This window comes from Prionailurus viverrinus, chromosome B2, assembly GCF_022837055.1.
Source record: "Prionailurus viverrinus isolate Anna chromosome B2, UM_Priviv_1.0, whole genome shotgun sequence".
NCBI classification, from domain to species: domain Eukaryota; kingdom Metazoa; phylum Chordata; class Mammalia; order Carnivora; family Felidae; genus Prionailurus; species Prionailurus viverrinus.
In genome coordinates this window covers 233,775-256,643 of record NC_062565.1, presented here as the reverse complement: position 1 = coordinate 256,643, position 22,869 = coordinate 233,775, and the positions used below count along the sequence as shown (strand labels likewise).

At 41.9% G+C, this 22,869-nt stretch overlaps 2 protein-coding genes across 10 annotated transcripts in view; one reads left to right on the top strand and one right to left on the bottom strand.

Annotated features, from left to right (window-relative positions):
- LOC125165718 (olfactory receptor 2G3-like) overlaps positions 1–22,869 on the bottom strand; it is a 278,541-nt gene that overhangs the window by 51,534 nt on the left and 204,138 nt on the right. The gene's annotated exons all lie outside the window — the stretch shown is intronic.
- On the top strand, positions 1,467–2,432 carry LOC125165711 (olfactory receptor 14J1-like). The gene has a single exon (XM_047858913.1). It carries the CDS (start codon positions 1,467–1,469, stop codon positions 2,430–2,432), a length of 966 nt encoding a protein of 321 aa, XP_047714869.1.

Sequence of the window (22,869 nt, the reverse complement as noted above, 5' to 3'; positions counted from 1 at the left end):
TTTGTTTGTTTGATTATTTTTAGAAATGGGCACCCACTAGTTAATATATTTCATGTCCTGGAGAAAAAGAAAAGTAAATGTTTACTCTTATTGGAGAAGTCACAATAGAGATAATACTGGAAAGGCATATACTCTATTATCTAGCATTCTGCCTACAATGTAGTAAGAACTAAATACTTCTTCAAAATTTTTTTAAGTTATCTATTCATTCAGAGAGAGACAGCGAGAGATTGCGAGCAGGGGAGGAATAGAGAGAGAGGAAGAGAGAGAGAATCCCAAGCAGGTTCCTCACTGACAGAGTGTAGCCCTATGTGGGGCTCAAACTCACAAACTGTGAGATCATGACCTGAGCTGAGATCAAGAACCAGGCGCTTAAACAACTGAGCCACCCACTGCCCCAGAACTCAATATTTTTTAGAAAACCTCATTATTTGTTCAAATGAACCTGATTGGACATATCCAAATCAAAATCATCCTAAGGTTTTAAAAATTAAAAGGACAAGGCACCATCAGACAGTTGTGATATCTATCAAGTTCCAAACCTCAGATTTCAACGCTTAGTTTCAGTGGCATCTGCATGTGACAATTTTGAGGTTTATTTCACTGTTTGAGCTTCCTCTGGAAAGTTCATTCCAACCAAGTTTCATATTTTAAAAATATTGAGAACCTTTCAGAGGCAAGGAATATGACTGTTTTTAGAGTGAACAGCTCCCCTATGTTTGCCTCTGGTCTGTTTTTAGATCCACTTACAAGGTGGTACCAACAATTTAATTTTAGATGGTTAACAAAAGAAATGTTACTACCTTACTGTAATACTAAGGTATCATAATAAGATGCAATAATACTAGTACAATCTTCAATGACTATGTTGAGTGGAAAGATTTCATCGTCTCTGTCAGTTTCACACCTTTAACAATCCAAACTCTGCTCCAGAAAATTCTGATGACTTTTTTCAAGCTATGTGATGCCATTGGTCATCCTTAGAGCTTCTGTTTCTGAATAATAAGTAAAGGTTTTTCTTTTTTTTTAATATATGAAATTTATTGTCAAATTGGTTTCCATACAACACCCAGTGCTCATCCCAAAAGGTGCCCTCCTCAATACCCATCACCCACCCTCCCCTCCCTCCCACCCCCCCATCAACCCTCAGTTTGTTCTCAGTTTTTAAGAGTCTCTTATGCTTTGGCTCTCTCACACTCTAACCTCTTTTTTTTTCTTCCCCTCCCCCACGGGTTTCTGTTAAGTTTCTCAGGATCCACATAAGAGTGAAAACATATGGTATCTGTAGTAAAGGTTTTTCTAAATGAAGTGTTACCTAATCACTACGGGGATACGTTTGTCTTGATTTCGGTAGGTCTATGTTGGGTGCACTGTTAACCTGACATGCAGATATACTAAATATGATACATTCTTTCTACTGTTGTTTGGCTTCCTAGACAGTCATACTTGCTACGTTCAGTGTGACCATGGCCAATTTGACCTCCATGAGTGGATTCCTCCTCATGGGGTTTTCTGAAAACCGAAAGCTTCAGATTTTATATGCATTGCTGTTTTTGGTGACATACCTGATGGCCTTGACAGGAAACCTCCTCATCATCACCATGACCACGTTGGACCATCGCCTTCAGTCCCCCATGTATTACTTTTTGAAGCACCTCTCTGTCCTGGACCTCTGTTTCATCTCTGTCACAGTGCCTCAGTCCATTGCAAATTCACTTACGAACAGCGGTTACATTTCACTTGGTCAGTGCATCCTTCAGGTTTTCTTCTTCATAGCTCTGGCCTCATCAGAAGTGGCCATCCTCACCGTGATGTCTTACGACCGGTATGTCGCCATCTGTCGGCCCCTGCAGTATGAGACCATTATGGACCCCTGCACTTGTAGGCACACTGCGGCAGCTGTGTGGCTTGCTGGGGGCTTCTCTGGGCTCATGCATACTGCTGTGAACTTCTCCATACCTCTCTGTGGGGAGAGAGTCATTTACCAGTTCTTCTGTGACATTCCTCAAATGCTGAAACTAGCTTGTTCTCATGAATTCGTCAATGAGATTGCAGTGGCTGCCTTCACAACTTCAGCAGCATTCATCTGCCTGGTGTCCATCATGCTCTCCTATGCCCACATCTTCTCTGCCGTGCTGAGGATCCCATCAGCAGAGGGCCGGACTAAGGTCTTCGCCACCTGCCTACCACACCTGTTTGTAATCACCTTCTTCCTCTCCACAGCAGGTTTTGAGTTTCTGCGGCCCCCTTCTGACTCCCAATCAGCTATGGACCTCATGTTTTCCATATTCTACACGGTGATACCACCCACACTCAATCCGGTTATCTACAGTTTACGCAATGAAGCCATGAAGGCCGCTCTGAGGAAGGTGCTGTCAAAAGGAGAAGTTTCCCCGAGAAAGATGTATTTAAAAGCCATTTTTAAATTCTAAAGAAACATACAAATAAAAGTTATTGTCGTTAGGTTTCAGATTGTAAAAGAGTAAGTCTGATTTCCACCCTTCCAATGTTTCTATTCTTCATATTCTACTCAAAATCTGAGTAAGATATTATGCTTCTCAGGATAGTGGCCTTCCTTCCTCCAATTCAAGTGTTATTTTAAGGCATCTTTTAGGATTTTTTTTTCTGAAATAAAACAGAAAGGGCAATGAGTTTAGGGCCTGGCTGGCATCATCTGAAGGTGATTTCTAACAGATAGGCTCCAGACTGCTGGCACATAGGCTGACTGTGTTTATGGGGGCACGTTCCTGGTATAGTTCTTGGTATACGTGTGTGCTTGCTGGTGTGCCTCCAAGTTTCTTACCTCTGTCAAGTTTCTACATTAATTCCCCTTCCTATTAAGCTTTTCAATAGCTTTTCCTACAATTTTTTCAGTCCCTAATAAATGTCGGTTTCATTACACATGGGTTTCTTTTAACTCCTTTAGACAACTCTTCTAGCTATGCTACATTGTCCCCATTCGATCAATTAGGACACTAAATTTAGAAAAGATTGGTTTCTTGAGACTTCTTAAATAAAAAGTGATAAAGCTGTGGGTGCCTGGGGGGTTCAGTCAGGTAAGCATCGGAGTTTGGCTCAGATCATGATCTCATGGTTGGTGAGTTTGAGAGCCGCATCAGGCTCACTGCTTTCAGTGCAGAACCCACTTCAGATCCTCTGTCCCCTCTCTGCCCCTCCCCTTCTCTCCCTCTCTTTCTCTCTCTCTCTCTCCATCATGCGCACATGCACTCTGTCTCTCAAAAAAATAAATAAATAAACATTGGGGCACCTGGGTGGCTCAGTCAGTTGAGCGTCCAACTTCGGCTCAGATCATGATCTCGCGGTCCATGAGTTCGAGCCCCGTGTCGGGCTGTGTGCTGACAGCTTGGAGCCTAGAGCCTGCTTCTGATTCTATGTCTCCCTCTCTCTCTGCCCCTCCCCCACTCATGCTCTGTCTCAGAAATAAATAAACATGAAAAAAAAAGACTTTCAAAAAAAATAAACATTTAAAAATGGGTAGTAAAGCTGTGATTGAAACTAATATCAGTCTGACTCAAAGCTTGTTCATTTGCATCTACTTGCAAATGCTTCCCAGCATGTGTGTCTATGTGTATAAACATAGAAACAGAAGCACATAGTACTGTAATTCAGTACTGCTTTTCCATTACTAGAGATGTTTGCATTAATGTATTTCTTATTCTGATCCATAGAAGAGCTTGACAAGATGTTTTTACAGAGTAAGGCAGGGAGGCCTCCCGGGTCCATGAAACACAACAAGGATGAGGAACGGGAACAGCTCCAACTTATAAGCATGAGTCCCAGGCCTTGTGGGTCCAAGGTCTGACTCCTTCTGGGGTAGGAGGCTGTGTGACCTTCTCCATGAAGGGCTCATAAGTCACAAGAGGACAATACTGCACTGGTTCCCAGGTTTGGTGAAGTGAACTAAAGTACACTGAGAACAGTGGGGATGAGCGATTGCTGAATAATGGGGAATGTTTTTTACATGGCTGTTTGGATTAATGCTTCTGTCCATAGTAACCTACACATGCATGTACACACATGAAGATTGTTTTGTTGTTTGTTTTTAAAGGTCATGCATTTTATTTCTCTTCAAGTATGAAGCTGAAATTGAGGACAAAATCTCTCTCAGTGTCATATTTTGCAGTCTTAAATCTTGGTCCACAGTGGTTCCTCTATCTCTAGATGTGCATTAATATGTGTGTGTGTGTGTGTGTGTATATATATATAGTTTAAACAGGTTGCATATTATTTGTAAATAATTCCATAATGAGGACAAAGAAAAATTTTAAAGTAAACCATCAACCCATTGGAATGGATATTGTATTATCTATGACTATACTTCTAGATATTTTTCTTTTTTTAATGTTTTTTTTTTTATATTTGAAAGAGAGAGAGCAGGGGAAGGGCAGAGAGAGAGGGAGGCAGAGGATCCAAGTCGGCTGTCTGCACTGACAGCAGAGAGTCTGATGTGGGGCTTGAACTCATGAACCACGAGATCATGACCTGACCTGAAATCAGATGCTTAACTGACTGGGCCACCCAGGTGCCCCTAGACATTAAAAAAAAAAAAAAAATTAACGTTTTTTTATTTTTGAGACAGAGAGAGACAGAGCATGAACGGGGAAGGGTCACAGAGAGAGGGAGACACAGAATCCGAAACAGGCTCCAGGCTCTGAGCAGTCAGCACAGAGCCGGACGCGGGGCTCAAACTCACGGACCGCGAGATCATGACCCGAGCCGAAGTCTGACGCCCAACCGACTGAGCCACCCAGGCGCCCCTAGACATTTTTCTATTTATGTGTATACATGTGTGAACATTATATTGCACTGTAATACCACTTTACATACGGTTGATAAATTCCCCTTATGAGATAGCATCATTCTAGAGAAATATGTAAAACCATTTCAATGGCTGTGTGCTGTATTTAACCCATCCCCTTTTGAAAATGTTTCTCTTTTTGTCATTATTCTAAACAACACATTGGTGAATATCTTCATCCAGGCATGTCTTTTATACATATGTAATGAATTCCTCAGGCTACACGCCTAGCAGTAGAATTGCCTCTACTCTCCCACCTCCTGCATGTGTTCAATACATCATTGAATCTCCTTGGATGTCCACTGGTCTTCTGCTTTATCTCCTCTAAAGCAGAGAAACTTCTATGTATTTATGTACATATTCTATGTACTTCTATGTACATAATTCTATGTATTCAACTTCATAGAATGGTTTTTATTCTCACAGAAAATAATTATTGCTTTAAAATTTTATTTAAATAATATTTAAAATTTATAGGTCACCAGGGTGGCTCAGTCAGTTGAGCATCTGACTTCAGTGCAGGTAATGATCTCACAGTTGGTGGGTTCAAGCCCTGCACTGGATTCTGTGTTGACAGCTCAGAGCCTGGAACCTGCTTCGGATTCTGCTCTCTCTCTGCTCCTCTCTTGCTCATGTTCTGTCTCTCAAAAATGAATAAATGTTTTTTAAAATTTTTAAAATATTTATTTCTTTAATTTAATTTGATTTAATAATTATTAATTTTATTTAATTAAATTTACTTACGTGGAATGTCTTTTTTCTTACAGAGGATTTTTTTTTTTACTTCTCAAGGGAAAGAGAAGAAATGGTATCAAACAAAAATAATTATTATTTGTAGAATTTCATATTTTTTTGAATGAGATCATTTTGAGCTAGATTTAAGAGGAAAAATATTCCTGGGGCCTCAACCAAACTCTCAGATGAGGAATTCATTATTTGTAAAGAATGTCCCCATGTAAATGAGATAAACCACCCAGAGACTGCCAATCAAGAAGAAAAGAAAATGGTTACAGATAACTGACATGAAGATTGTTGATATTATGATAAGGTTAATCAATAATCAGGTTATCACTGGCAGTTTGTCCAATTTACTTTTGTTCACTTATTCATTTTTTCTTCATTCTTCATTTTTTATCTCCATAAATAGCTCTTTTGCCTACCGTATTGCTCAATTCAGATCACTGAATATTCCCTTTTACTCAGGCCCCATACTGCACCAAAATGCTACTGATCACATCTTCTGTGTCTGCGGACATCTTTTTGGCCCGGGTAACATTATCCTGGGCTGGTGCACTGGAGGAGACTCATAACTGATTCCTACAAATCTTCTATTTTGATTACAATACAACTTCAATTTTGAATACAATACACTTTGATTCTTTTTTACATTTTTCATCAACTTTTTTATGGTAAAATTTATATGAAGGTTATTACACTTCAAGTGTATAAATCAATGAACACTGACAACACCCACAATCAAGATACAGAACATTTCCATCACCCCAAAAAGATTCTTGTGTATCTGGAGTCCTTCCTCCTTCTGCCCTCTACTGCAAGAAGTCACTAATCCACTTTTTGTCATTAAACATTGGTATTTAACATGTATTAAATGTATTAAACATTTGTTTGCATTTTCTAGAATTTTTGCAAGTGAAATCATATGCACTCTTTGATGTTAAGCCTCTTTTGCTGAGCATAATGGTCTTGTGATTTATCCCTCTAGTTGAGTTCTGGGCTGTGTTCTGTGAAATAGATATGCTACTATGCTTTGTTATTCATTCACAATCCATGAGCAATTGGGTCTGGGGTATCAGTTGCAGTTTGGAGTACATAAATAAAGCTTTTATAAATATTTCTATAAGTTTCTTCACACTCATATTTAATTCTGAGTAAATATTTAGGAGTGCAATGGCTGAATTCATAATGTACATGCTTGCTAAATTTTACAAAAAAATTGTCACAGATTTCCAGAATACTGTGCTATATTACATTCCCCAGATAAAACATGCCAGCAACGTGTGAGTGTGCCAGTTGCTCTACGTTCACACCAACATTAGTATTGTCATTCTCTTTAACTTTTTAGCTTTCAGAATATGCATTAAAAAAAAAAATAAAATATGCATTTAGTAGCATATCAATACGGTTTTAATGTGTTTCCTTAATAACTAATGAGGTTGAGCATTTTTTCATGGCCTTTTCAGCCACTTACGCATTATGTATCTTGAACTTGGAAGTGTTTGTTCAAATCCTTTGCCCATTTTTAAGTGGATTTTTGGTCTTTTTGTCATTGATAAAAAGATATCATGTATCTACAAAAGTACATAAGATCTATACAGCATGGGATATTGTGGGGATCCTTAATTTTTTAAATTTTTATAGCAGTGATATTTTACCTTCATTATTTTTTAAGAGTTGCAACAGATCAAGAAATTAAACATGTTTATCATATTTCCTTCTCCATATTATCCGTGTTAATTTTCAACATTTTACGCTTTATTAATTGTGTAAACTCTTACACTCATGAGTATTCTGTGTTTTATGATGGCAACAGCCACTTTCTCGGTCCCCTCTTTAAGTCCATTTTTTCCAGGTGTATTTCTTTGCAAATATTATATCAAATAAGTTGAATATGAGTTTTTAAATGTAGCAACAAAACTTGTCTAGGTTAGTAAGAGATAGCCTTCAATGACTACTAATCCAATATTTTTCTCCTCAAATATTAGACTATTCAATCCATCTTCAGTAATGTGTAAACTATCTGTCTATATATTAGATTATATATATGTGTGTCTCTCTCTCTATATATATAGAGAGAGAGAGGGAGAGAGTTTACATGTTATTATATTATATATTACGTAATATATAACAATTTAATATATAATATATATAACATAATATATAATATAACATGTAAATGATATATATTTATATTATATCCTATATTATATATTAAACATTATATTATATTTATATAATATATTTATATATAAAATAAAATATACATTAAATTATATATTTTATAATCTCTATAAAATATACATTTTAGAGAGAGAGAGAACACGTGTGCAGGTGGAGAAGGGGCAGAGAGAGAGGGAGAGAGAGAATCCCAAGCAGGCCGTGTGCCATCAGTGCAGAACCTGATGTGGGACTCTATTTACAACCCTGGGATCATGACCTGAGCCAAAATCAAGAATCAGATGCTCAACAGACTGAGCCACCCAGGTGCCCCTAAACTATATGTTTTCCTTTTAAGTTGTACACCAAATATGTTAACACAATTTATGAAATTTTCTTTCATTGACTTATTTTATTAATGATGCTACCTAGTTACAAAAAGGACATAGTATTTTTTTAGGTTTATTTATTTTGAGAGAGAGAGAGAAAGAGAGAGAGAGAGCATGCACAAAAGTGGCGGAGGGGCAGAGAGTGAAGGACAGAGAATCCCAAGCAGGCCGTGTGCCATCAGTGCAGAACCTGATGTGGGACTCTATTTACAACCCTGGGATCATGACCTGAGCCAAAATCAAGAATCAGATGCTCAACAGACTGAGCCACCCAGGTGCCCCTAAACTATATGTTTTCCTTTTAAGTTGTACACCAAATATGTTAACACAATTTATGAAATTTTCTTTCATTGACTTATTTTATTAATGATGCTACCTAGTTACAAAAAGGACATAGTATTTTTTTAGGTTTATTTATTTTGAGAGAGAGAGAGAAAGAGAGAGAGAGAGCATGCACAAAAGTGGCGGAGGGGCAGAGAGTGAAGGACAGAGAATCCCAAGCAGGCTCTACGCTGTCAGAGCAGAGCCCAATGTGGGGCTCAAACTCACCAACCATGAGATCATGACCTGGGCCAAAATCAAGAGTCGGATGCCTAACCGACTGAGCCACCCAGGCACCCAGAACATATCAATTTTTATCTCTTTTCCTATGCTTTCAAATATTTTTTATTAATCTGTATTTATATACTTCTGCTAGTTAAGTAATACTGCATTATCATTCACTGTCATAATTTGGGCCATAGAGTCCTTCTTTTATCTATAAGGTATTTTTATTACATTGTATTCTTGTTTTGAACCTCTTAATTCATTTCAATAAACATTGCATTTGTCTTTGAAGTCATTCAATGATTCATAATTTATAGACTAATTTTGGAATAATGCTCTGCAATAGTTTCTTTTTACCAAGAAATATTACAGGTTTATTGTTTACACTGAAGAAAATTTTGCTGAGTCTCTTCATGAAAGTAACCCACATTTTTCAGTCGACTGGCTTTATGATTTTTGTATCTGTGTGGTTGCTACAAGCCTGGCTCACAGTCTATTCATGTCAGACATGCACCGCGGACACCAAGCATCACCGAACGCTACCACGGATTGCAGGGATTCCCATGTCACTACTGCTATCTCCCAAGGCAGAGGACAAACACTCACTTTCCGGGTATTCCTCATGGCTTGGATGCAGGCACAGGACCTAAGTTCTAAGGTTAGACTGTCCAGCCTGAGACCTCAGCCTGAAGAAGCAGGTGCCATGTGGCTTGTGACTCTGCCGAGGCTGGTGGCCAAACGCCCACTTTGGGGAGAGTGATGGAGTCTGGAATCTGTCCCAGATCCCACAGGGCACATGTGTCCCAGCCCCGCAGAGCCAACACTGTGCCGTCCCCCTCACTGCCTGGGCTCCTGTCCCCACACTGGATTATCAGGGGGACTCTGGGACATAGCTAAGTATAGCCAGGACTGGTTCTGTGTGTTACAACTAAGAAATTTAGGAAATATAACTGTTAAGGAGGAATACACTGATTGTTACACTTTAAACTTAAATCTAGCCACTCGCTTAATTTCTAATAATTCCAAGAGTAATAGCTGATTTTGTGTGTGTTTTCTATATAAATTCTATTATAGTCTAGAAGTGGCTTGTAAGAATCAGGTGGCTTAGCTAAGGCCTTTGAGCCTCAGTTCCCAGCCCTAAGTGAATCTGTGGCCTCCTCACAGTGATGCTGTGCCAGGTGCCGTATCAGAGGCAGGGCTGGCCAGGCACCTGCACTGGTCACTGCGAAGCTGAAGCTGTAGTTGCACCCTCTTAGTGCCATCCACAGAGCAGAAGCCAGACATGTGACCAGTGTTTAGGTAGGGCTCGGGTTGAGCAATGCATGACAGAGTAAGAGAAGGGCAGGAAGGTCAGGTTCAGCACAGAAAATGGTCCATGTGGCTTTTCTCCCAGATACTTTGCCTACCCAAGCCTGAACATGGATGGGAGACTGCCTGGGAATATAGGGTGCTGTAGCCTCGTGCCTCCCATCATTGCCCTCTCCTGATGCTATCACCTCAAGTGAGGCTCCCTCCAGACACCTCCTGCCTCTTTCCCTTCCTGCCTCCAACCCCCAAACTCCACCTGCCCACTGCAGTCCCTGTGGCCATCTTTATCTCCCTACCACTTGGTGGGCAGACAACAGCATCCCACCCTTTCCCCTTCGCAGCCTTAACAACACCCAGAGCCAACCAGAGGCTCCCTATAACCTCTTCCCCATGGCATCCTAGGAGCCCCAAGCAATTCACTTGGTACTCCAACCATCTAAGCCCTGGGCTGAGTCTCCACCTGATGCCAGCACAGCCCTTTCTTTCATGACACTCAGGCTGCTTTTGCAAAGGACAGACATCCTCCCCCTAGAGCAACAACGCCTGTGTGCCCTCAGTGTCCCAATATGAAACTGTGCATTACTCAAGAGGTTTTATTGAAGAGAGAGAAGTTGAGGCACAGCCTCAGGCTGATGGGGGAAGGATGGATGTCAAGGACGCCTTCAGAAGTGGAGTCATTGCAGGGGATACACCGGAGCGTGTGGCAGAGGTGGACTTGGGGCTTGAGAATGGGCCTTTGGGGCTTCCCCCAAAGAGAGGGACTTCAACAAGAGGAGGCAATGGTGATGCCAGAGGGAATGTTTCTGAGATACACACTGTGAGGTGCAGGGGGAGTCACTGGCAGAGTGTGCTGAGTCAAGATGCACATAGACAACAAAGTGTGACAGATAGGTCAGAGGTCATGTCCCACTAGACACAGAGAGCAGTCACCGTGAAAGGGGCCTGACGACACAGAGGCAGTTCATTAACTGTACTCATCAAGGTGGAGAGCCCACTGTGTTCATGCCACACCCTCCTCATCATCAGCAGAGTGCTGGGACAAGGGAGGACCCTCAGTAACCATGTGCTGACTAGACCCCAAATGACCTCTGTTTCAGTTTGAATCACTGGAATAGAATTTACTGAATTCAAGCGCCTGGTGACCAGGTACAGGTTAATTAGCTATGAAAGTGAAACCTAGCACTACCAATGAAAGCAAAATTCCTATACAAGGCAAAGCTCAGAATCCAGTCTAAAAAGCAAGACTCTCCACATGCAGTCCATCTTGACCTCAGGGCCTTTGTACTTGGTGTTCTCCCAGATTTAAATATATGTACACTGCATTGTCTACTCCCCAAATGCCTTCAGGCATTTCTCAAACTTCCTTACTGACTTCACTTTTCTTCATGGGACAAATCACCCCCTGGGTTTTGAACAAGTAGGTTTTACTTATTTTTTTACTGTCATCTTTCTAATCTGTATGAGAATGGAGAAGCCCCTCCCCTCCCCCAGCTTCACCTCTGTAGTGCCCTGGTATCTGGAAAAGCCTGGCACACAGTAGGTCTAGGTGAATGTGCACCAGGTGAGGGAGCACAGAGCTTGAAGTTGGGACATCTAGGTGTCATGGAGCATTGCCCCAGATTGAGAGGAAGGGCTTCAGAAGGGCAACCTGGTGAAGATTTTGTTGTAGAGAGTTCTCCTTGTGTTAGCTAGGAGACAATGAGAACTGACTCCAATAGGAAGGCTGAAAGCAATCAGTAGGAGGATGGAGAAAAAACAAAACTAGGGAAGGAATCTGTTTTGTTTTGCCAGACCAGCACTTCCAGCCAAGGGGAAGCCCAGCGAGGTGTCTACCTGACAGCCCTAAATATGAGCCAGTACGAGCAGTTGGGAGGTTGAGGACCTGCATAGAACACCGGCCTGAGTTGTCCTGAAGTTACCTTTAGCTCATTATAAAACTAAGAGCTCCTCCTGTGGGCGGAGATATCCACCATCCTGGGATACAGGATGCAGGCAGTAGCATGCTGACAGGCTGGGCATCACAGCTGAACCTGTAAGCTCCCTGTGCCTTGTCCCCTAATGCATTGCATAAAAGCTTCCTGTACTAACCTCTCAGGGACACAGTCTTTTGAGAGTTTTCTCCCTGTGTCCTTAGTTGTAACAAGTAATAAAGAGTTCTTTGCTTTCAAAAATAAATAAATAAATAATAAATAAATAAATAAATAAATAAATAAATAAATAAACAAACAAACAGAATAATCCATCTTTCAAATGTAATTCTTATTCAGAAGCAAGGTAGATCTGGGAATACTCTGTGCAAACAAAGTGTGTGTCTTTGTGAAGTAATATTTTCAATGTCTTAATGAATTTTGCTCTTTTTATCCTAAGAATAAATTATTTTGCCCTTGGAGTACCATGGAGGTTAAAAGCAAGGACTTACCTGAGATTGCCAGGGTTCAAACGCTGGCTCCTCTGCTTGCTAGTCACATGATTGTTGGTGGTTTCTTACACTTTCAAAGTCTCGGTCTCTCTATCTGTAGAATAGGGTTCCTAACAGGGACTTATGACTTGGCAGAGCTTGCTAAATGTTAACCCATGTAGGACATTTAGAACAGTACTTGATAATAAGTGCCTAATAAGGTGGAACTAATCTGTCTATACCTCCATAAGGTTGTGGTGGTGACAGAATTTATAATAGAAAAAAGAAAGATGAACAAAAAGATCGAATCCCGAAGCAGGATGAGAGCTTTATAAATGAACTACTGACATGATTATTCCCTGATCCCCCTTCAGAGAATCGGCAACCACATTGGACATACTCACTTCATGAGGCTCTGTCTCCTGCAAACAGAGACGACCGCTTGCCAGTAATGCTCAAGTAACTTCAGGAAGGAGGAGACATAACAGGGAAAGGCAGAGAAATCGCCTGCACGTTATCTAATCCAAGACGCTATGACCTGAAGAAGGGAGGGGGAGGACTGAAGAGATCCCTGAGATCATATGCATTCCCCTGCTATGGCCTTTCTGGGATAAAATCCCAGGAAGGAAATGTCCTGTAATTCGGGAGAACTACTGAGAGGGGAATTTGGTGTGTCCCATCAAGGAAGGAGCCACATCAAAGTAAACCAGGCTGAACCACATGCTTAGGTCCAGGGCCTCTGATGTCTACTTGTCTGCACTGCCCTCAAACCACAGAGGACATCAGAACCACCACACTGGACACAGGTAACTGGCAAGGAAGACATCATCCAAGACCACTGCACTGTAGGACTCAGCCTGAGCTCAACTCAACTGAAGCAAACAGCTGGAGACTGAAGGCCATCTGTTTGCTAACTGGCTCTACCACCTGGAAAAGTGAACTTTCTTGTATCTTCTCAATAAGAGATAGTTTTAGAACTTGGAGCAAAGCACCTGTGCACAGTGGACTCCTGCCCTCCCACAGACACTGGGAGATAGGAAAGGTATCTTCCTTGATGACTACACCTTTGTGGGATGTCTCCCTGGTCTTTGGTGAAGACATTCCTGGATTGTACAACTCTCAGGAAAATTTACAAAGATTTTTATCTCAAAGGAGCAGAGAAAGAGTCTACAATTACAAATCTTCTAAAGTAAATGCTCTGCGAAAAGGCAAGTCAGGGGTCCTGACTCAGGAATAAGCCTGTCTCAACCTCAGTCAAGCTGAGGGAATGTTAAGACTGTTTTGGTCACCAGGTCTGATTAAGCCAAGAGTGGTAAATTTGTGATTATTCCAACAGCAGACATTATCTGACAGTACCAACAGGTTAAGTAGCAACGCATCCAGGTTTTCCCAAAGATGTTGTTTGAAAGCCAGAGAAAGGATACCATTTGCAAAATGAAACTTCATCCCTTAACCTGGCACACCTATGTTTCCTTCCTTCATACCTTGGATGCAGGTTAAGAAGGGAAACCGGACGAATGGGTGCCTCTTGGAGGGACTAAATATTTTTATGTAAAAGTGAGACTGGATGTTACCTAAAGGGACTGTTTGAATTATCAGTTTAGACTGAAATTAAACTGGGTTTGACATTCAGTTAATTAGTGTGCCTGATGAGGGCTCAGCAGAAAGACAAGACCCACTGTGGACAAGGGGTGACATTGTGCATTTCGTCTACCATTTCCAAGATGTGACGTTAAATTCTACATACGCTCACTGCTTGCTTCTGGGGAATAATTTACTTCATGGCTGGTTTTGTGCCCTGTTATCATATTCTACCAGGACCTTTGCATCACATAATACCCTCCAGGTACTTTGGGCATTTAACCTACTTTGAACTCAGGTCTGTATCAAGTACGTCACCACAAGGCCCATATTCCTGTCTACTGATGCTTCAGCAACCATGCTTTCACCCTGGATTTCACACTTGGCTCACTCTCCAACACCTGCTTCTCAAATAAGGCACTGGAAGGGAAAAAGGAATGGATAAAACAAACACCTCTGCTCCCCAACTCAACGTTCCCAGACCCTAACCCAGACCTCTCCCCACTTAGTTGTTAATTACCTATTTAAACTCTTTCAGTAGATATTTCTGATATAGCTTAGATTGTAATGAATTTATGTGGTGGGGGCAATCAGTTTCAAAAATTCAGAGAGGAACGGAAAAATAAGGGATTATAACTGGAGCACCTCAGAATTAAATGCAGTTACAAAGAGAAGAGGAGCATGGGGGTGGGCGAAATAGGGGAAGGGGATTCAGAGGACAAACCTCCAGCTATAAAACAGATAAGTCACGGGGTTGGAAAGTACAGCATCCGGAATGCAGCCAATGATATTGTCAGAACATTGTAGGGTAACAGGCGGTGACTGCACTTAACAGCGGTGAGCACTGAGAGATGTAGTCATCAAATCACTGTGTTGTGCACCTGAAACTAATGCAAGACTGTACATCAACTGTACATCAATACAATTTCTAAAAATGTCTAATTAAAAGTGTATATATTTAAGGTGTACAAAAGGATGATTTGATGTACTTGATTGTTACGATCAAGCTAACATATTAACTCCTCACATAGTAACCTTTTTTATGTATGTCACAAATGTACCTAAATGTCACTCTCTCAGCAAAAAAATAAAAAAGTAAAACCAAATAAAATAAAATCCACTCTCTTAACATATTTCTGGGGCCCAATATAGTATTATTAAGTATAGTCAATATGCTTATACATTAGGTTTCTAGACTTATCCATTGTATGAAGCAAATTATTGGCAGTAATTTACCTACCTGTAAGTTCTGCCTTTGGTTGATAACGTCCCAATTTCCCCCACCTCCTCAGTCCCTGTTACCACCATTCCACTTACTGCTCTGAGTTTCAGTTTGAATTTATTTTTTTTTTTAAGATTCCACATATAAATGAGATCATACAGCATTTGTCTTCCTCTGTCTGGCTTATTTCACTTAACATCATATCCTCCATATTCACCCATGTGGTTGCAAATTGCAAGGTTTCTTTCTTTCTTGTAGCTGAATGACAGAATTAATTTTATAACCTAGTAATTTTAGGGTTTGTTGATGTCATTAATGGCCAAAGAGAAGCAGGGAACAAATTAAATCTCTAATTGCAATGTCTTTTTTTTTTAATGTTTATTTATTTTTGAGAGAGACAGAGACACAGCATGAGTGGCTGAGGGGCAGGGAGATAGAAAGGGAGACACAGAATTAGAAGCAGGGTCCAGGCTCTGAGCTGTCAGCATAGAGCCGGACATGGGACTCAAATTCATAGAACTGTGAGATCGTGACCTGAGCTGAAGTCAGATGCTTAACCGACTGAGCCACCCAGGTGCCCCTAATTGGAATGTCTTAAGTTCACTTTTCAGCATATTATATTTCAGCTAACCTGGTCTTAGGGTGAACATTTGTTGACAAAATAGTGGTCAAAATCCTTTTTAAATGTGACTTCTAGAGATCTTTTTTTTTTTAACTTATTTATTTAAATTCAAGTTAGTTAACATACAGTGTAGTCTTGGCTTCAGAAGTAGAACCCAGTGATTCATCACTTACATATAAATCCTAACAAGTGCCCTTCTTAGTACACATCACCCATCTAGCCCATCCCCACCCACCTCACCCCCAGCAACTCTCAGCTTGTTCTCTGTATTTAAGGGTCTTTTATGGTTTGCCCCCCTCTCTGTTTTTATCTTATTTTTCTGCCTTCCCCTATGTTCATCTGATGGGATTAGAGTACATTATGCTAAGTGAAATAAGTCAGGCAGAGAAAGACAAATACCATAACAATTTCACTTGTATGTGGAATGTAATATTTCTTATACTACACTTAAGGAAAGCAAGATTCACACACTTCCCCATTTCCTTCTCGGTCGATCTCTCAGGTAAGAAGACACATCAACAGCCTCTGTCTGCTTCAGTGTCCTGATGCAGGTCCCCATCAGAACTCCTGCTGACACTGCCAAATTTGGGACAAACAGAAACCGTCTGTTTGTCTCTTCTACCCCCCCCCCATTATTTTGTGATGAAGTTTGGTTTCTCCCAGAGCAGATACTAGGAGGAGAATTTGTGTGTCATCAGCTGACCTGGTAAGTAACCCAGGGAACGCTGTATGGGGGTGGGGGGTGGGTACAGGGAAAAGAAGGACTTGGGTGAAGGTGACAATAATGAGAAGGTAACCAGTACAGAGAAGAGGGCTCAGTGCGTCCGCAGGGACTGGAGGACACAATGCACATCTGTGCCTCAGATTTACCCCCCAAAGGGCCAGGAAACTGGGTGCTTGTCTACCAACAACTGGGAGTCCCTGGAGGTAACCATTGGTGATCAGTGCTGTGCGGCTTGAATTTTGAGCTCTGGGCAAGTACAGCACATTCTAACCATGAGAGGAAGCTCTCGGGCAAAGACACATGGCTGGAAACCAAGCTGTGTCCGTGAGATGGCAAGTGCCATGGCACACGGAGAGCACATGACTGTGTCTTCCAATGGGAATCCCATAGAAAGAGGCTGATACAACAAAGTTACAGGTAAACGTCAGCTCTCTGTTTCTCCCACACCTATTGGAAAGCTTATGGAAAAATGAATCAAGTGAAAATTAGGAAAAGCACAAAACAACTATCAAAAACTATGAAAGAAGACGTAGATACCATGTAGCTCTGCGGCAAATATTTAAAACTGAATAAGGCAGATACAGCTGAGCGACTGACCTAACCCTTCTGCTGTAAGCAATATGAAATGGGAAAAACAAATAGGGCCACTGTTTTCAGAATTTGGACAACAGGCAGGACAGGACATTAACCCTGGAAACAAACAACAAAACACACATGTGGGGGCATTTAGTCAGGATTCTCCAGAGAAACAGAGCCAGTGGGATATGTCTCATCTCCATATCTTCCATACACACACATGTTGTCTATATGTACACACAGACACACGTGTATGAGAGAGACAGAGACACAGAGGCACTAAGAGAGATTTTAAGGAACTGGCTCATGTGATTGTGCCTTTAGCTGATTGGATGAAGCCCACTCACATTATGCAGAGTAATCTGCTTTACGTAAAGTCAACTGATTGTAAATGTTAACCACATAATTAAAAAATGCCCTTATATTCTGCCCCTCCCCCTCTTGTGCTCTGTCTCTCCCTCAAAAAAAAAAAAATGCCTATAGCAACATCTAGACTAGCGTTTGACCAACCAGCCACTGGAGTCTCAAGCTGACACATAAAATTGACCATAACAATGAGCCTCACGGTCACTTGGTTTTCTGCTGAAAGGCCCTCCCCAGGCAGTGGTGCAGAAAAGTAGACCTGAAACAAAGCACAGAGGGCTCTTGAGCTTAGGAGGCAGAGACCTGAAATATCAGCAAGGAAATGAGAATCATAAAAAAAGAACCAAGTTGAAATTCTAGAACTGGGAAGTACGTTATCAGAAGAGAAAGATTCAGTACATAGGTTCACCCCATTTAGGAAGATCAATGAACTTGAATACAGATTATTAGAAATCACTGAATTAGAAAAAACAATGAGAGAAGTCACTGAATCAAGAACAGAGAGCAACTGGTAAAACAGCAGCCCCTCTGAAGGCAGCTCAGACGTCCATCCACACAGGTGGACAAAGGAAGGTACAGCCACTGGATGGGTACAACCTAGCACCAAAACCGGTTAGAGCTACTAACACGACAAGTGAATGTCACGGGTATTAGGCGGAGAGAAAGGAGCTATGAGCAGGGTGTCGGTACGGGGTGGGGGAGAAAACGGTGGCGATGGGATGTCCCGGCGTTGCCATGGACTTCCTGCAGGATGCTGGAGCACCTGTACGGGATGACAGCACTAGTGAGAGCCAACATGCTGTCGTGGGTGGAGAAGGGCGTCCCTGTGGTGGGGGGACATCTGCACAGGAGGGTGGCCACCGTGGCATGTTCTCTCCCTCGTGGTTTCTGGGACGTCTGGGACGAGGTCTTGAATGTATAGTCCAGCTTAGTAATTTGTCCACTCTGCTGAACCCATCAACCGAGTCCTTTCTTAACCAGTTACACTTTCCAGACAAACTATAACGGTTCTTCTCGGTACATGCCTGGTTTTGCTTCACACAAGTAATATTCTCACTACCTTGAACATTTTTACCATCCTATCTTAAATTATTTTATTTTCTGCTCCTTAATTCTGTCTCATCTACTCTAAATCACTCGTCTTTCTTGTTAGTGGCTTCATTTCTCAGATATTTTATCATCTGCTTCAGGGAATCATCCCTCTGGATGGTGCTGTCTTGGCCGGTCATGTGCTTGGGGAGGAGGTTTTACGCCCCTGCTGGATGTGGGTCATGATGGGTGACACAAGGGAGCGCCTAGCCAACAGCGCTCGCTGACCCTCTGACCTGCTGTTTCTCACCCTCGGGGACCCACAGTACCTCTTGCTGCCCTCCCACTTCCCTCAGAGCTGCCTCCTCCTCTTCATCATCCCACCCCGGGGTTTGCAAAAGAAGAGAAGACACGGAAGCCCAGGACCCGCCTCTGTCAGCTTCCATCCACACCCGGCCCCGCTGCTGCCCGCACTGTACCGCCAATCTGACCCAGCCCGGACTTCCTTGCAGTTGGAAAAAAGGTTGTTAGTGATCAGCCAAACTCACTTTGTAAACGATTTTCAAAAAGGCTTAAGTGAAAGCTGTCCTCCAATGAGGAGAGGACTCAGATATAAGACTCGGACTATTCTCCAGAATCTTCCCTCTGCCTTTCCCTCCCCAAACCACTACCCTGTACACTCGAAACCATTTTCTGCCTTCCCAAGAATCTGTCTTTGACTTAATTTTCTGAGATCTGCACCCCCCCCCTCTTTGCTGGCGTCTAGGTAATTGGGTTCAAGAGAAGATGCTGGCGACTACATTACTTTGCCCCCTTACTCAGGAGGGAAAAGATAACACTGTGGCCAGTTCTGTGTACTCAGCATGTTTGTGGTGGGAGTTTTCTTTCTGATCTGTGAGTCCATGAACATAAAAACTCAGATCTCTGGAACATATAAAATAACCCATATATAATAATTCCATTTCAAATGGAAATGCCATAAAATACTGGGTAGATCTCTTTTTTTCAAATTTATTTATCCTTCTTTGTTCCAACATAATAACAACAATGTCCAATGGATCTTTTTATATTCCAGTCTCTGCTAATTCTCTTTCCTTACTGGCTCTTACTCCTACTTTAACTCTGATCCTGTCTCTCTTATGTAACCTATGTGCAGCGCTGTTTGAAACCAGAAGTAGTACATGCAGGACGCTCAGCACAGTGCCTGTTAAGAGACTCCGTCCACAACTGACACTCAGAAACGATAGTGTGTTCTTTCCTCCCCTGTCCTCCTTCTCCCTCTCTTGTTTTGGCTAAAAGTCATCCCAATGGTCCTTGAGCAGCTGGACTCACATGACATCGTGAAGTGCATTAGTTACCCTGCGTTCGTGATCCTTCGTGGGTCCTGTGCTATTGGCAGGGGACCTGCTCACACGAGTCATGGGTCCCATGCGATTCGCAGGGGACCTGCTCACATGGGAGAAATTCTTTCTTTTCAACGCAGAGCCACTGGGGAACTAGTTACATGCTCATTACACATCTCAGAGCTTCCTGCCACCGACAGCTTCCTTGCTCACCTGCCCACATCGCCCGCTGGTCCTACACCAGACTGTAAATCAGAATACCTCACCCAACCCAGAGGACTGTGAACACAGTATTGTAGTAAGGATCTCTCTTCCATCACTAACACCTTGGAGAGTTTTGGCTTCCACTCTCCACAGGGTGGCATGAAAGAAACTGTGCCTTGAGGTCAGTTGGTACAAACAATGGTCAACCCCTAGGTGGGTGCCAAGGGTCTACCCATCAAAGTAGTTGTCTCTGGTTTAATAAGCATCCAGGACAGACAGTCTGTCACTTACTCTTGGGACACAGGGGAAAGTGGAGGAAGGGGACCATGTGATAACTGATTTTTAAAATACTGTGTACCATTGTATGGAAACCAATTTGACAATAAGTTTCATATTAAAAATTTTTTAAATAAAATAAAATAAAATAAAATAATAAAATAAAATAAATAAAACACTCTGTACCAAACCAAATAAGATATAAGACAATTTCTAGTCTCTGAAAAGTGATGTTGATGTTCATTTCTCCAGAAGTTTGAGGAAGACACCTAATCTTCTCTGGGAGGGCAGTCTTGTTTCCCTTTCCATGTGCTGAACTGGTTGATCAACGCCGCATAGCTGCTCTGTGCAGTCTTCTCTGAACTCAAATATTCCAACTCAAAATCCAGTATTTTGTCACAAAGTTGTCATGACCTAAAGAAGCTCCCACAAGGTTTAAACGAGTGGATTCACATTAGGATGACACATATATAAGGGCACACACACACAGGGGCACATGTGCACACACACACACATGGGGGCACGACTATTTGACTTGAAGGCAGTCACACACGTGCACACACACACATGGGGGCACGACTATTTGTCTGGCTTGAAGGTGGTCACACACATGCACACACATACGGGGGCACATGTGTACGCACACATATGGGGGCACGATTATTTGTCTGAATTGAAGGCAGTCACACACACATATGGGGGGGCACACGTGCACACGTGCACACACACATACGGGGGCATGACTATTTGCCTGACTTGAAGGCGGTCACACACATGCACACACACATATGGGGGGCATGACTATTTGACTTGAAGGCGGCCACACACGTGCACACACACATATGGGGGGGCACACGTGCACATACATATGGGGGGGTACGACTATTTGAGTTGAAGGCAGTCACACACATGCACACACACATGGGGGTATGACTATTTGTCTGACTTGAAGGCAGTCACACATGTGCACCCACACACAGGGGCACACGTGCACACACACATATGGGGGCACAACTATTTGACTTGAAGGCGGTCACACACGTGCACACACACACATGTGGGAGCAGTTCCCAGGCTTCTCTTCCCCTTGTATTCTCGCTGTTTTGTTGGTGTGAAATGCTGTGATTCTTTCCCCTATTAGTCAAATATTTCACCAGCCCTACTAAACTGTTTTCTTGTGAAACTGTCAAAAGCAATAATCCCTTTTTAATATAAAACATAGAGCATAGTAATATCGTTTGTTTACAGACAGAAGTCAGTATTCCTTGGAACACATCAGAAATGGCATTAATGAAATGTATCCTAGACAAGTAAGATAAACAATAATGATCAGCAGTTATTTCTATGCAGGGGACTGGGAAGTTCCTGGTAGCAACTTCGCTCACATGAGTCACATATTGTGTAAAATAATTTGCTAACCTGTGTCAGTCACGTGTGTGGTGTGTGAGACTGAGTGGGGGGAGGAGAGTCTGTTCCCCAGCTGGTCATGACAGCAGACTGCACAATGACCCTGCCACACTCCCATCTAATCATCACTGCCCCAGGCACTTATTCTGCTCAGACGCTCAGAGTAAATATTTTACAGTGAAAAGATTCTAACTTTGGTAATGGTCATAAGAGAATGAAGGAGGATTAGTAACAAGTGTTGTTTGTATTTATTATACACACAAGAAGAAATGGGTTCAAGTCAACATCCCATCCCTTACCTAGCAGGTGACCAGGGGTCGCCATAGGCTAGGGCAAGATTTTTAAGCTTTCTGTGGCTCAGTTTCACCACAACGCCAATGTGTACCTCGGGTATTGTTGTGAGATTATATATATATGTATATATAAAGCATCAGGAACGGTGCCTATCACACAACAAACATACTACAAATGAAAGATTTCTTATTATTACGTATCAAGGTCTTTCTGATACAGATGTAATTGACACAGCATTGTGTCCATAAGGTGTAAACTTGTTGCTTCGATACCTTTATATATTGTAATACGATTACTTCTGTATTGCTCTTTAACACCACTATCAGGTCACATAACTAGCATTTCTTTTTTTGTGCTGAGAACAATTAAGATATAGTCTCCTTTGAGTTCTTGACATAATTTATCAGTAACACACACTTCCTATTTTTTGAACGAGGAGACGGAGACCCTGAGAGTTAAGCAACATGCAGTCACAAACCTAGTGAAGAGTGAAGCCAACCTTTAAACAAATATGCATTTTGAGGCAAAAAATCATGCTTTCTTCTCTCAATGGCTTAAATCTATTTTGTCTGAGAAAAAAATTTATTCTATACCTTCTTTAACTGCAAATAAATGCTGAAAAGCAATTTCCCTGTGCTTTAAAAAGGAGCATTCCAGAGCAGGTGTTCAGGCACAGGAGACAAACCATGACAGCACCAACCCATCACAGGTACTTAGTAGACGGAGAGATTTCAGGTATTTGGCTGATCTGTTATATGATGGAGACATGGCCTTTGGGTTACAGCTGTCAACCCAGAATGCAAAGCAACAACCACCACGTGACAACATGGGATCTTGAGGACATTGTACACGTGGGGCAGTGCTGCTCATGCT